Raw genomic sequence first — 16,017 nt, forward strand, 5'->3', positions numbered from 1 at the left:
GCTGCAGGTCCTCCGCTGTAATACAGCCTGTATCCATCTTTCAGAGGAATCTCTCCCATACCCCTCTTCTTGGTCTCACACAGTCCAAGTATGGCTATATCTTTTTCTTTCATGAAGTCAAATCAGTTCTTCTGTCTTTCCCATCAGTGTCAGGACATTTTCTGTTGCAATCTTGATGTAGTTTGGTGCTGGTTGCCCACTTCTCACAGTTCTCTCAGCACCCAAAGAGCTGCGCGTCGCTTTTAGCAGGGGCGCCCTAACCTTTTCCGAGGCACCATATCCGCTTTATCCGTTCCGAGGCACCATATCTGCTTTATCCGTATAGGCTATTGTTACGATGGGCTCGCCACACCCAAAGGCTCTTTATACCTACTGCCAGGTTCAAACTTAGCCACCCCTAACATGGAGATAGACGCCTTTCGTAGCCGCTCCTCTGGAGTACAGACGCTACGGGTTTGCCCCTTCCGCCATCTCCACTGTACCGAAGTTCATCTTCTCCACCGTAGATGCCATTGAAGACTTCACCCATAACCCAGTAGAGGGCCCTCCATATTTATGACCCCTGGAGAGATGATGTCCCAGTATTTTAAAGCCCCCAGGAATTGGGCTACCTGTTGGTCCACGAGTTGTATTGGGTATTTCAACTAGCCCTACATACTGTAGGGACCCCCTGTCCGCCACCTGGGGACGCACTCTGTAGGGGTCAGGTTCCCTGGTTACTGTCGGAAGTTAACCTTACCCACAAAGGCTGAGGTTATTCGTGGAGTAAACAGTAGAAATTCCTTTTATTTTGCTAAAATAAATTAACATGAAAACAAATGTTACCAAACTTAGAACTGTATGAACTACCTTTATCTTTCTAGGTAACTGCAGATTTTCCAGCTGAACAACAGGGCCTTGGAGATCTTTTGCAACAAATCTCAGGATTGCATGATGCTCGTTTGCGTTTAGGAGCAGAAATGGCTGATCACTCGGGTCTTGTTCGAAACCTTGTTATGCGTGCAGAAGATGCAAGATATTTAGGAGACATGTATGTATTTTTTTTATTTCAGTGGTATGAAACGAAGATTGATGTTATTGGTAAGGGTTCGTAATATTTGATGAATCTAGCCTGCAGATTCCATGTTCAACTGACCCTGTTGTCATTGGCTATAGATCTGAGCTTGTCAACGTGGTTATCATGCCTTACTTTTGAAAATTTCATTTTTGAATTGCAAGGGTATTGTGATGGTCATGAATGGAAAGAGGTTGGAAACTCAGATGCAAAAATTATTTTAAATGAGGGATTGTATTATTGCCAGCCTCATGGTGTAAGGATAGTGAGACTGCCTCTTAGCTGGTGTGTCCAGATTCGACTCTCAATTCAGCCAAGAATTTCAATCCTGAACTGAAGGCTGAAATGGGTTCCAATTGGTCTTGTAAGATCAACCAAGGGCCAGGATTTTTTTTTTCTAGTGGCTTTACATCGCACCAACACAGATAGGTCTTATGGCGACGATGGGATAGGAAAGGCCTGGGAGTGGGAAGGAAGCGGCCGTGGCCTTAATTAAGGTACAGCCCCAACATTTGCCTGGTGTGAAATGGAAAACCATGGAAAACCATCTTCAGGGCTGCTGATGGTAGGATTCAAACCCACTATTTCCTGGATGCAAGCTCACAACCGCACGGACAACTCACCCGGTGGTGTCCAGTCTTTTTCTTCTTCTACTACTGCTGCTGCTGCTGCTGCTGCTGCTGCTGCTGCTGCTGCTGCTGCTGCTGCTGCTGCTGCTGCTGCTACTACTACTGCTACTGCTACTACTACTACTACTACCTGTAGGTGGGGGATGCAGACGAGGAATACACCCATGGGGGACTACCTGTCGTAAGAGGCAACTAAAAGGGGTGACCAAGGGATGATTGTATTAGAACCATGAAACTACTTGTGATTAGTACCATCACGTGGGGAACACTATGGGTCGCCTTTACTTGCGAGTAGTACCACTATGTTAGGTACACAATAGGTTTGTGATTAGTAGCAGCAGAGAGTGGTTCACTGTGGGTTTCCAGTACCCGTGATTAGTACCATTATGAGAAACACCACGGGTCTGGGTGTTGGCTGTGATTAGTACCACTATATGAGCGACACCGTGGATCTGCGTTGCCTGTGATTAATACCCACTATATGAGGAACACCCCGGGTATACCGGCGCCTATGATTAGTACACCTAGGTGAGGAACACCATGGGTTTGCGTTGCTTATGAGTGGCGCTATTACGTGAGAAACACGATAGGTCTGCGTTACCTGTGCGACGTACAGTTCTTGTGAGTAGTAGCATAATGTATGGAACACCGTGAGTCTACGCTACTTTTGATTAGTTCCACAACATGACATATACCATGGTTCTACTTTACTAGCGATAAGTACCATTATGCGGGGCTGTTGACCTGGATTTTGGACCCCTTTAGACAACAAGCATTTTTGATTCAGGATTGTGCTTTAGAAGCAGTCTCTTGGTTAGTAATACTATTGTTTATGATAGTTTATGGACCGGATCCTGTGAAGGCTTTAAATTCATATCCCTCCATTCATTCTTCATCACATTTTTTTATTCTGGTCAGTGGATGATTTTGAACTTTTAAATTGTCATTATATTTCGTACCATTAGTGGCCGATGACCTAGATGTTAGGTGCCTTTGAACAACAAGCATCATCATCATCCTCATCATCATCACTACTACTACTACAGCCGGGCTGAGTGGCTCAGACGGTTAAGGCGCTGGCCTTCTAACCCCAACTTGGCAGGTTCGATCCTGGCTCAGTCCGGTGGTATTTGAAGGTGCTCAAATACGACAGCCCCGTGTCGGTAGATTTACTGGCACGTTAAAGAACTCCTGCGGGACTAAATTCCGGCACCTCGGCGTCTCCGAAGACCTTAAAAAGTAGTTAGTGGGACGTAAAACAAATAACATTATTATTATTATCATCACTACTACCGAGCAAGTGGCCGTGCGCCTTGGGTCACATAGCCATCAGCTTGCATTCGGGAGATATTGGGTTTGAACCTCACTGTCGGCAGCTCTGAAGATAGTTTTCCATGGTTTCCCATTTTCACACCAGGCAAATGCTGGGGCCGTACCTTAACTAAGGCCTTCGCTTCCTTACCACCCCTAGGCCTATCCTATTCCATCGTCGGTGCAACGTAAAGCCAAATGTAAAAATAAAAAAACTACTACTACTATTACTGGTATGCAGTGGTATACAACATGTCTACGGTCAACCACTGAGTGTTGTCCTATTTGGATGTACTGGTGATAGCACTGTGAAATGAAGCCATAGGTCCAAGTGGAGAAATAGTAAGCTGGTGGACAGGTAAGGTTTTTTTGACCAAGATCTTGGCTTAAATGTAATTCTTATCCCTGGTCAGGGGATACTGTTTTAACATTTTCATCTTGTAAATTTATTGGCTTTAATCTGCTATTTATTATGTTTTCCTTTGACTCCTTGGAAGAACTGATTCGACTTCTGACTGGGGCCAGTATGTTAGTGTTGATTCTTAAGGGTTCGTGAGGTTTACTCTTAACATTTTGGTGGGAATGTTTTGAGAGTATTTCCCTTAAAAGACTCTTTTTTGTTTAACTTTGACTTTTCAAAAGTCCTTTTTACTCCTCATTTCAGCTTTCTCGTGTCACTATGTGGTATGAGCTCATCCCCATGTATTTGAGCACTTGTGCCCCAGGGATGTTTTTCATGTAAAGTATGATTGGTGAGATTTGCTGTGCTTTCTCTAGGAGTCCCTCGCCTTTTGTGTGTTTGCAACCATTTTCTAAATTTACTTCCTTCATGTGTTAAGATGTATTATTCTGCTTGGTTTAGCATGGGAGTAGCCTTTGTGTTATTTGGTAGCTATGCCCCCTCAGGGTTCATTGAGGTGTGTATCTTCAGTTATGATTTAAACTTGATTTAGGCTACTGTGGCAGTTATTTTCAGCATTTTGATTTTTTGAAACTTTACTGAAAATCCACAGCCTGTTTCCAGTCATTCGACCGGGTCAGGAATGGAATGAATGAAACTCCCATCTAGCAGCGAGGATAGAAATTGTGCTGGCTGCCGAAGCCTGTCGCACCCCTCTGGGGCAATGGTTAATGACTGACAAGATGAAATGAAATGATACTATAGAGTGTTGCTGGAATTAAATATGACAGGGAAAACCGGAGTACCCAGAGAAAAACCTGTCCTGCCTCTGCTTTGTCCAGCACAAATTTCACATGGAGTGACCGGGATTTGAACCACGGAACCCAGCGGTGAGAGGCATCCGCCTGAGCCACGGAGGCTATTTTTGAAACTGTACTATGGAAAATAATAAAATTGGACATTCTTTATTCCTCAGGAGGATGTACTTTCATGTAATATTTGCTTGTTGGGATTGTCCAGTTCTTTGACTGAATGGTCAGCATTGAGGCCTTTGGTTCAGAAGGCTCCAGGTTCGATTCCCAGCGAGTTTGGGAATTTTAGTCATGTCTAGTTAATTCCTCTTATTTGGGGACTGGGAGTTTGCATTATTCCCAACACACTCTTCTTCATACTCACACAAAACATGACTCTAGCAATCACCACAGAAATGTGCAATAGTAAACACATCCCTCCTATGGGGTTGGCATCATGAAGGGCATCTGGCTGTAAAACAGGGCCAGAGCCACATGAGCTACACAGTTTACAACTGCAACCCCACCAAGGTGTGGGAAAAGTGGTGGACGATGATTTGCTTGTTGGGTTTACCAATGTATTTCTCTTCAAGCCACCCACTCATTTGATGGGGACCCATTAAAAAATTTAACTTTGTATTGGAATCTTCTTGACTGATTATCCAGTAGCATGGGAATAGCCTCTGTTTAAGTGGGGATCTTCCGTTTCCAAAGTAGGTTTACTTCCTTTCTTCTTTCTCTGTGATCTGTTTTCTAGTTGTATGTATGAAAGGTAAAGAATACAGTTTGTGTTCAGGAACTTATTTTTTTCCACTTCAGCTGGGCTGAGTGGGTCAGGCGGTTGAGGTGCCGGCCTTCTGACCCCCAACTTGGTAGGTTTGAACCTGGCTCAGTGCGTTGGTATTTGAAGGTGCTCAAATACATCAGCTCGTGTCGGTAGATTTACCGGCACGTAAAAAGAAATCCTGCATGACTAAATTCTGGAACCTTGGCATCTCCAAAAACCGTAAAAGTAGTGAGTGGGATGTAAAGCAAATAACATTATTATTATTTTTTTTTTGCTAGGGGTTTTACGTCGCACCGACACAGTTAGGTCTTATGGCGACGATGGGATAGGAATGGCATAGGAGTTGGAAGGAAGCGGCCGTGCCCTTAATTAAGGTATAGCCCCAGCATTTGCCTGGTGTGAAAATGGGAAACCACGGAAAACCATCTTCAGAGCTGCCGATAGTGGGATTCAAACCCACTATCTCCCGGATGCAAGCTCACAGCCGCGCGCCTCTACGCGCACGGCCAAACATTATTATTATTATTATTATTATTATTATTATTATTATTATTATTATTATTATTACTTCAAGACAGTGTACCTTCTGATAGTGTTTGTCTTTAATCCGTGAGAGGGCACGTAGAATGTTCAAACGTCAGAGTTTGCTCACGGAATTTTCCTCCGTGATCATAATAAAGACAAATAGAGCTTCACTTATGATATATTTGTGTCACAATTGATCTTTCTTTATAGCTGGAATATAAAAGTAACATAAATAAATATTCATACGCGACATATGCCTGCATTAAACCATTTGTTTTGGACATTTTTCAAAAATCAAATGTAGAATTGTTGAAATTTATTCTAATGGCAACAGAATTTTATAAAGCTATGAATATTTTACAGAAGAGATGTAATTAAAACACCAATAAAACACAATACCAAGCTCTAGAGCTGCAGTCGCTTAAGTGCGGCCAGTATCCAGTATTCGGGAGATAGTGGGCTCGAACCCACTGTCGGCAGCGCTGAATATTTTTTTCCGTGGTTTTCCATTTTCACACCAGGCAAATGCTGGGGCTGTACCTTAATTAAGGCCACGGCCGCTTGTTTCCCACTCCTAGCCCTTTCCTGTCTCATCATCGCCATAAAACCTATCTCTGTCAGTGCAACCGTAAAACAACTTGTGAGAAAACCCACAATAATTGCCTACTGTTAAAATGCGTGACATAACTAATTACGTAATTACACTGGCAGTTTTCAACAAATGTTGTGAACACTTCTCGAATTGGTGAAAGTTTATCAAGCAATTTTCGTTCCACTCTGTTATTTATATCGTCAAATCTACGAGCTCGCAGTAAGAACTTGAATCGCTTGTGTGCCATACAATTTCGAAAGACTTCCGCACCAGTGCCATCTGATGCCCAAGGATCTTCCAAATTCAGGTGGAAAGCTTTCAAATTTTTTACATATATAGAAGACCAATGATGGCTTGAATTTCTGCAGTCTTTGTTCTCGCAACGTTTCTGTCCTGCGAGTAATTACTATGATTTTCCTCTATCTATTTGTAAATTTGTTATGTCACTCACCATATCATCAGAAAAAAACAGTTTCCACACGTCTAGTGAAGTGCATGCTTCAACGGCTTATCTCCGCACGTGAGGTAAATCGGTGTGTATTTTATTGCGAGCAAGAATGCTAACATTTTTACGTGGTGCGTGAAGATTCCAGTGTAATGTCCCATCTCATTCAGTATCTTAAGGTTTCTTGCATTTTCTTCCTCATCTAGTTTGCCTAGATCTGTAATTCATCAACAGAAATTTCGGAATGGGAATCATTTTCCAACACATCGGCATAATCATCTACATCATTTACTCCGTCAGTTGCCATCTCTTCAATGAATAACTGTCTTCGAAATGAACATTCCCTATTTGCATTTAACAGTTCTTGTCGCTCATGTTCTGCACCGTCCAACAGTCTCCGAATTCTTTCGTTTTCTTCTTCAGTGTCAATGCAGAATGTCGGGAAGCGTTTCATTACTGAAATAAATTTACACACTGAGATTAAATGTTTGCGTAATTTCCCTAACATAATAGGTCGCACATGGATGAAAACTCCGACTCGCTGAGAAACGTGCGGGGCCGCACACAAACAAATGCTCTAGGCTTTCACGAAAAGCACGCTCACACTGACAACGTGATTGTTGTCAGGTTAAAACTTCCCCCACTACCAACCAACAGTTTGAGGAAAAGGTATTGAGAGGGACAGCCTGCAAGCACAATCCTATGACATTACATATTTATAATTATTTAGAGCCCAAACAAAAACTCCATTTGTAACCTCTCACGGGTTAATTGCTTGTATTTCAATTTTGAAGATTGTTCTCTCTTCAGTGCACGATACATTCGAATTTCTAAATTTTCAGGCTGTAACTGCATTTGTTTCCTTTGTATCTTGTTCTTTTTTTTATTATTATTATTGTTATTACTATTATTATATTGGCATACATGTTCATTATAGACTTTCAGCATTCAGTCTGCAAACGTCTGTGAATTTATTAATCGCTGCCACAACCCTCTATTCATAACTAGTTCTGTGGCCTGCACCTCTTATCTTTAAATCGTTGTCATCTTGATCTCCCTCTACTTCTCTTACCCTCCATAACTGAGTCAGTTATTCTCCTCCATTCTCCTCACTTGACCCCACCACCGAAGCTGGTTTATGCATATAGCTTCATCCACGGAGTTCATTCCTAACTTGGCCTTTATCTCTTCATTCCGAGTACCCTCCTGTTTGTACCAGCGGTCATTCTTGCTATTTTCATGTCTGTTACTTCTAACTTAATTGATAAGATAGCCTGAGTCTACCGAGCTTTCATTTCCGTAAAGCAAAGTTGGTCAGAAAACAGACTGGTGTAAAGATAGTTTTGAGTGGGAGCTGACTTCCTTCTTATAGAAATCTGTTGGTCACAACTGTGAACACAGCGCGTTAGCATTGCTGCACTTTGATTCGATCTCACTTACTATACTACCATCCTGGGAAAATACAGAACCTAAATACTTTAAATCAGTGGTTCTCAACCTCTTGCACCCCCTTTGCATCTGTAAATTATTTCATGCCCCCCCCCATGAATTTACAATAGTACTACTTTTCTGTCAGGGTTAATATCTCAGAAATGTTTATATAATGATTTTCTTATTATTAATTATGAGTGCTTAATATATAATATTACAGATTTTAAAGTAATAATTATAATGCAATCATTTGAGAACAAAACAAAGTACAGTAAATATATTATGGAGGATTCTTCTACACTTGTTGGGATTATCAAATGATGTAGTTTGAAATGTTCTGATTTTATAAGAACAGAATTAATGATTAATGAGGGGGCTGGAACTGTTTCTCTTTCACAGGTTTTTTAATGTTTGGTTCCAACTGTGATGGTGCACATCTGAGATCACTTTCGGCACCTAGCCGTGCTCAGTATTTTGATTTGATGTAAGCAAGCGTAAAAACCCTTGATTCACATAGCTATGTTGATGGAAACTGCACAATACAATTTGAAAATCCTAGGACTGAGTGAAACTACAGTAAATGGAAAGATAAAGGAAAGAAAGAGTTAAGGAAAAACTATACCCTCTACTGGAATGGTAACAACAGAGAGATGCGAAATGGAGTAGATTGATATTGTCTAAAGAGTTAGATGGTATTACAGAGATCCAGTACATCAATGAGAGGATTATAAAGGCAACAGTTCACCTTGGGAAAGAGAAGCTGACACTGGTGCAAGTGTACGCCCCTCAGACGGGTTGCAGTCAAGATGAAAAGAACAAGTTTCTCAAAGACCTAGAAGAGACCATCAGTGAAGAGAGGGCAATCATCATCGGGGACCTCAATGCACAGCTTGGGACAGACAATAATTTCTATGAGAAGGTGATGGGACCACGTGGCTATGAAGGAAGGAATTCAGAAGGGGAACATCTAGACTTCTGCATAAGAAACTGTTTGGTAGTAAAATACAGTTGGTTCAACAAAAGAGTCAGTCACAAGATTGCCTGTTACAGCTGGGATGGGAAGAGCAGGACGGTCATTGACTATGTCATTACAGATGAAGTAAGCAGTAGACTTGTGACTGATGTCAAGGTGATTCCAAGTGAGAACCTCAATAGCGACCACCGGTTATTAGCTGCAGATCTGAAAGACATTAATGTACCAAAGATAACAACCAGGAAATTGCCGAAGATTAAGGTGTGGGAACTACAACAGATTGGAAAAAGGACCGAATATCAGGACTGTATAAGAGGACAACTGCCTACAGAAGATGTGGAGAGTGGTGAGGTAGACTGGACAAGATTTAAAAACACCTTGATAAAAGAAGCAATAGAGGTTTGTGGGAAGACAAGTGTGAGAGTAAGGGAAAAAGAGACCCTGGTGGAATGAAAGAATAAGATCCTCAATAAAGGAAAGGAACATAGCACAAAAAGAACAAGTTAGAGAGAAATCCAAGCCAGAACAGGTAAGGGACGAGGGGAAGATCGGAGACCTCAATCAAGTTTACCGGGACAAGAAATTGAGGGTTAAAAGAGTAGTAGAAAAGGAGAAGATAAGGTGCTGGGAGAAATTTACTCAAAAACTGAAGGAAGACAGCAGAGGAAATATGAAACTATTGTTCAGAGTGATTAAAAACAAAAGGATTTCAGAGTGATTAAAAACAAAAGGATTCAGAGTGATCAAAAACAAAAGGAATTCAGTTGAAACCATCAAATCAATTGAGGATACTAATGGAAACCTGGCCAGGAAAGGACATCATTGAGGTTCTGAAAAATCATTTTGATCATCTATTGAACAGGACAGAAGCAGATCAGAGAACAAAAAAATCAGCTGTTAAAACCTGCACAGAGGAACCTCCCATTACATGGGCAGAAACAGAAGCAGCCCTTAAGAAGATGCTGCAAGGGAAATCCCCAGGAATCAATGAAGTCAGCGCGGACATGATTAAAGCAGCAGGAGCCATGTTTTACAGTGGCTACACAGAGTGCTCAATGCAGTTCGGAAAGATGGCAAGATACCAACTGCTTGGAGCGAGGGTGTCATTATCCCCCTGTTTAAGAAAGGAAATCGCCAAAAATGCTCCAACTACCGTGGAATAACACTCCTTTCCCATGGGCTTAAGATTCTTGAGAAAATCTTAGAGAGCAGATTGTGAGTCATCTTAGAGCCACAGTTTGAAGAGGAACAGTATGGCTTCAGACCTAACAGGTCCACAACAGACCTAATCTTCAGTGCATGTATTTTAATGGAAAAATATTGGGAAAAAGGCAAAGATCTGTTTATGGTTTTCCTTGACATTGAGAAGGCATATGACAGCATTGCAAGAGAGAAGATATGGGAATGCCTGAGAAAAAGAAATGTGCCAGAGGGACTGGTGAGGAAAGTTCAGATGCTGTATGAGAACTGTACCAGTTGTGTGCGATTGGGTGACGGACATTCATCCTGGTTCAAGATGGAAAGTGGAGTCCAGCAAGGCAGTGCACTATCCCCATTATTTTTTATCACCATCATGGATGACATAATGAGGAACATCAAGAAAACCTCTGGTGAACTAAATGCAGTGGCCTTCGCTGATGATGGCATGATCTGGGGAGAAACTGAGGAACAAGTAGAGTCGAGACTCAATGAATGAAAGGTTAAGTTCCAGAAGTTCAATCTCAAGATAAGCGAACTCAAAACAGTAGTGATGGCAATAAACAGAGATGGACGACCAGCGAACATCAAGTTAGGAAACCATCCACTAGAAAGTGTGGAAAGCTTTACATACCTCGGCAGTGTAATATCTTGAAATACACTAGCCACAAAGGAGGTGGCAAATAGAGTGCAGAAGAGCTCTCACTTTTACCAGCAAGTACGAACACTCCTCTGGGATCCCAAAGTACCAACAAAATCAAAGCTGGTGATGTTCAATCAGTACTTCATACCAGTCTTAACCTATGGTATTGAAACCTGCACCCCACTAAAAAAGACTCATCAAGGTTGCAGGCATCCGAGATGAAGTTCCTTAGGTCCACAATTCAAAAAACCAAACTGGACAAGTGAAGGAATGATGTGGTTAGGAAGGAAGCTGGGATTGTTACATCATTGTTAGAACGGGTCAGCATGTCCAGACTGAGGTGGTTTAGGCATGTAATGAGGTTGGAGCCAACAAGGACAGCATATATTAACTTGGAGAGACATGTGGCAAGGAAATGGATGGTGGGAAGACCAAGAACCTGCTGGATGGACATCATAAAGATGAACGTTGCAGATCGGGGAAAGACACTGGAGGACGTCATTAACAACAGAACGTATCTCAATAAGACAGAATGGAAGAGGCTCACCAACAGTACCCGGGAAACTGGAACTGTAAAATTATGATGATGAAAAAAGTCATACATTCATATTGGTCAGTTGATTTATTACTTTATTTTCATATTTTTATCATTTTATTACATTTCTTATACATGTAAGAAAAATGATGTGTAAAAATGTATAAAAATGTAATATTTTTTTCTATACTTCATCATAAAATTTCTTGTATTTTTATATATATATTTTTTACACATTTCATTACCCAATTCATACCCAAACTCCTTGTCACAATGTTACTGTAAAGGATAGTAATTTTAGGAAAAATGTTTTGCTACATGCATGATTTAGCAGTGATGAAGATAAGTTTTTTTAGTACATTCTTTACTTTGTCACAACTTTTTACTGTTTACGCAAATTCTTGTGTGTTTTTCATTGCTCACCATGTCCTCCCTGAAATTCTCCAACGTCTGCCCAGGGGCTGCCCCCCACCTCCCCAGGTTGAGAACCACTGCTTTAAATTAAGTTACCTACCTGTTCCAGCTTTTTATTCCCAACCTGACTTTCAGTTCTCTCAGTTTTCTTATCTACTGACATCACTTTAGTTCTGGAAAAGGTAATTTTCCTATAATACTCATTGCACCTAGTTTCAAGTTCCAAGATATTAGTCTGCAGGTTTTCATTAATTAATTAATTAATTAATTAATTAATTAATTAAGTTACTTATTTATTTTTTACAATTTGCTTTACGTTTCACCACACAGATAGATCGTATGGCGATGATGGGATAGGGAAGGGCTAGGAGTGGGTAGGAAGTGGCCATGGCCTTAATTATGGTACAGCCCCCGCATTTGCCTGGTGTGAAAATGGGAAACCACAGAAAGCCACCTTAAGGACTGCTGTCAACCCACTATCTCCCAAATGCAAGCTCACAGCTATGCGACTCTAACCACACGGCTAATTCGCTTGGTTGCAGGCTTTTAGCATAAACTGCCATAAATATCAAATCATTGACATAGGCCATTTCCACTTAACTGAATCCCTCGCTGTCACTTTATACGTTTCATTAGATGATCCATGTAAACAATCAATCAATCAATCAATCAATCAATCAATCAATCAATCAATCACTACTGATTTTGGAACAATGAACAACAAAGTTGGAAGTTTGCAGCCCTGTCTAAGTCCTGTAAGTACCTGGAACCAAGAACTCATTCTACCATTAATTCTCACTGCAGCCCAATTGTCAACATAATTACCTCTGATTGATTTTAATCATCTACCCTTAATCCCATAGTCCACCAGAACAGCGAACATCTTTTCTCTCAGTACTCTGTCATATGCCTTCTCTAGATCTACTAAACATACACATAACTGCCTATTCCTCTTATAGCATTTTTTATTTACCTGGCGCATACTGAAAATTGATCCTGACAGTCCCTCTGGTGTGAAACCACACTGGTTTTCATCCAATTTACTCACAACCACTGATCACACCCTCACTTCCAAGATGCCAGTGAACACCCTGCTAGGTATACTGATCAATTTACTACTTTCATCCAATCAGAAGGTACTTTACTAACATTCCATGCTAGTCTTATTACTCTATAAAGCTATTTCATCTCTGCCTTCCCACCATATTTCACAATTTCAGGTTGAATTTTGTCTATTTTTGCTGATTTGACATTGGAGTTTATTTACCATCCTTTGCAGTTCCTCAAGGGTAATTTCACCAACATCTTTGTCCTGTTCATCATGAGCTTGGTTATTCACGGCATCGCCAGAAATATTTCCTTTTACGTTGAGAAGATTTTCAAAATCACCTGTCCAGTGAATCCCCTGGAATCTATTGCGAGTCCACCTGATTCGCCCAAAACACTATTCATTTCCTTTTTTCCTCCCTTCCTAAGATTCTATATTACTGTCTAGAAAGGTTTCCCTGCTGCTTGATCCTAAACTTTCCAGGTTATTACCAAATTCTTCCCACGATTTTGTGGATTCAACAACTACAGTATTTGTTTCACTCTTTTTCTTTCATCCACATACAATTCCCATCTGCATCAGTCCTTGTTTTGAGCCATTTCTGATGTGCCTTCTTTTTACATTTACAAGCTGCTCTCCTTTCATCATTTCCACCAAGATGTTCAATTTTTCCCATTTTACACAAATTTGTTCCTAGACATTCACTTGCTGTTTCTACTATGGCATCTCTGCCCTGTATGCCTCTTTTTTATATCCGGAACCTGCTTACTGTCCATTGTTTGGAACTTTTCACTAATCATATCCATGTATTTCTGTCATATTTCCTTGTCCTGTGGATTTTGACTTCAAAGTTGCTATGATAATAGTCTATTATGGATCTGATGCCCCTACCCTTCCATGTGTAACAGTGCCTTATGCCTATACTTGATGAATGTATTCATAACTGCTAATCCCGTATTATCACAGAAGTCCAGTAAATGATTGCCATTCCCATAAGCTTCCAGATCTTCCCCACATTTACCCATCACCTCCATATCATTGCTGTTGACCTTCACTGTGATGTCACTCAATGCTTCATAAAACTTGTCAGCTAATTTTGAGTAATAGTTTTGGCAGACTGTAGAACCTAACAGTTATAAAAATGATGGAGTCAAACTGAGTCAGATAAAATAATAAAAAAATAAAAAATTATAAGTAATGACAAAGTTATTTGACACTCTTGGACACTGTATGTAGCTTCTTAACTCTGCACAGAGCAACTATGCACAACTGGAAAGGTTACTTCAGTTACTTCAGAAACTGTGTTTTTTAAGTACTAATCTAATTACTTCCTGTGGTATTTGATCAGAGGCCTTTTCTAGGTCCTGGAAAACAAAATATAGCATCTTGTTCTTCTCACAGTGATTCACATCTGAGAGCTGTGTATCATGGATTGGAATGATGCTGCAATTTTTCACAAATCCAGCTTGATATATTTCGTCATTTTAACGATAATGTGAATACCTCTGTCGAGAATACATTTGAAGAGTTTCATGATATGGCTCAGAAGTCAAATGAAGTTGTAATTAAATCATTTTACTACAGGGTGAGTTGGCCATGCAGTTAGGAGCGCGCAGCTGTGAGCTTGCATCCGGGGTTTGAACCCCATTGTCGGCAGCCCTGAAGATGGTTTTCCGTGGTTTCCCATTTTCACATCAGGCAAATGCTGGGGCTGTACCTTAAGGCCACGGCCACTTCCTTTCCATTCCTAGGCCTTTCCTATCCCATCGTCGCCATAAGACATAAGACTGTGTCAGTGCGACGTAAAGCAAATAGAAAAAAAATCATTTTACTGGTCATCTCTTCTTTTTTGAAGTTTGGTACTGTTTTGCTCTGTTACCGGTGGAGTCAGTATTCATCCTTCTTTAACAGTTTGATTGAAAAGTAGTGGTAACCAGCTTGCACTATCCCATCTTTGAAGGCACTGTGTACTATGTCATCATAAGGTCACCTAGGTCAGTGGTTTTATTTGCTTCAAGGCAATCTTGACAGTGATTTGTTCAGTTGGTCCTTCGATGGCATTTCAATGCTAATACTGTAATATTGAAGACTAAAGGACCAATTACTCACTTTTTACAAGTAATTACAATGAATGTACATCTAGTAAATGATGGGGTCTACAATATATCTGAATTTGTGAGTCTTCAAAGTAACAAAATGTGTCTCTCTCTGCAAAGTGAAGAAAAGAAATACATATTACTGACCATTAAAGTTTTTTTAAAAATTTTGTTTATTAAGAATTCCTTTTTGGTTCTGAACCATATTTGTCATTTCAGCATTAATATAATTTCTTCTTACAAAATTCAATTCTGAGATTTGTAATTATTACTTAACCCTGACAATTACACCATACGATTTTCTGACGTGTTGTGCGAATGAATGCCATCTAGTCCTCATAAGGAGGGGGAGAGTTATCCCCTCCACCACCTCTATTCCTTGTTCTTTCTGTCTGATAATTTTAATGTAACTTTAAATAATAGGCTTTGAGTGGCACGTCTTCGAGACGTGTGGTGTAACTAAAGCGATATTTATAGACGTGTTACTGTCAGGGTTAATAAAATGAAAACCTTTGCAGTAATGTGTGCACACACTGGTAGTTAACTGCACCATTCAAAAGTTTAAAAAGACTTAACTAAAGAAGTTTAATACAATTACTGTTGCGTAACGAACACTACCCATAAAATTTTGGCAAAGAATTCCCTACTTAATGAATGGATTTCGTTTTCAACAGAAATTGTCTTAGTGGTATTTAAAACCAAATGGATTGCATTATGCAATAAAGTTGGTAAATGGAGATCAACGGCTGCAGATTCAGTTGTAGTGATTGCACAGTACCCTTTCAGCAAAGGATAGCAATTATTTCCATAGCATTTGTGTGATGGGGAAAGATGATAGTGTCTCAAGCATTTCAAAGTATTCATTATTGTTTTCTCTTCTCCACAATTTTTGAAGTTTCTTCCTTTCATTAACATTACTTTAAAATAAACAAAACAATGTTTAATCAAGTCAGAGAGAGATTGGTGGGGGGGGGGGGGGGGGGGGGGGGAATAAGGAAGGAACCCATAAAACAGGACGAACATAATGCCAGGTCAGTGTGGGAAAAGGGAGCAACAGAAATAGGAGACATGGACAAACATGAAAACACAAAAGGACGAAGACAATTTCCACATCTTCCTACTCTGCCATCTTCAAATAAGTAGGCT

The 16,017-nt window shown here is 40.4% G+C and overlaps 1 protein-coding gene across 1 annotated transcript in view; it reads left to right on the forward strand.

Annotated features, from left to right (window-relative positions):
- LOC136864133 (Bardet-Biedl syndrome 2 protein) overlaps positions 1–16,017 on the forward strand; it is a 220,991-nt gene that overhangs the window by 182,982 nt on the left and 21,992 nt on the right. Inside the window, exon 11 of the mRNA XM_067140753.2 lies at positions 864–1,030. Coding sequence (XP_066996854.1) covers positions 864–1,030 — 167 coding nt within the window. The remainder of the gene's footprint in view (positions 1–863; positions 1,031–16,017) is intronic.

The sequence above is a fragment of the Anabrus simplex genome, chromosome 2, assembly GCF_040414725.1.
Source record: "Anabrus simplex isolate iqAnaSimp1 chromosome 2, ASM4041472v1, whole genome shotgun sequence".
Classification (NCBI taxonomy): Eukaryota; Metazoa; Arthropoda; class Insecta; order Orthoptera; family Tettigoniidae; genus Anabrus; species Anabrus simplex.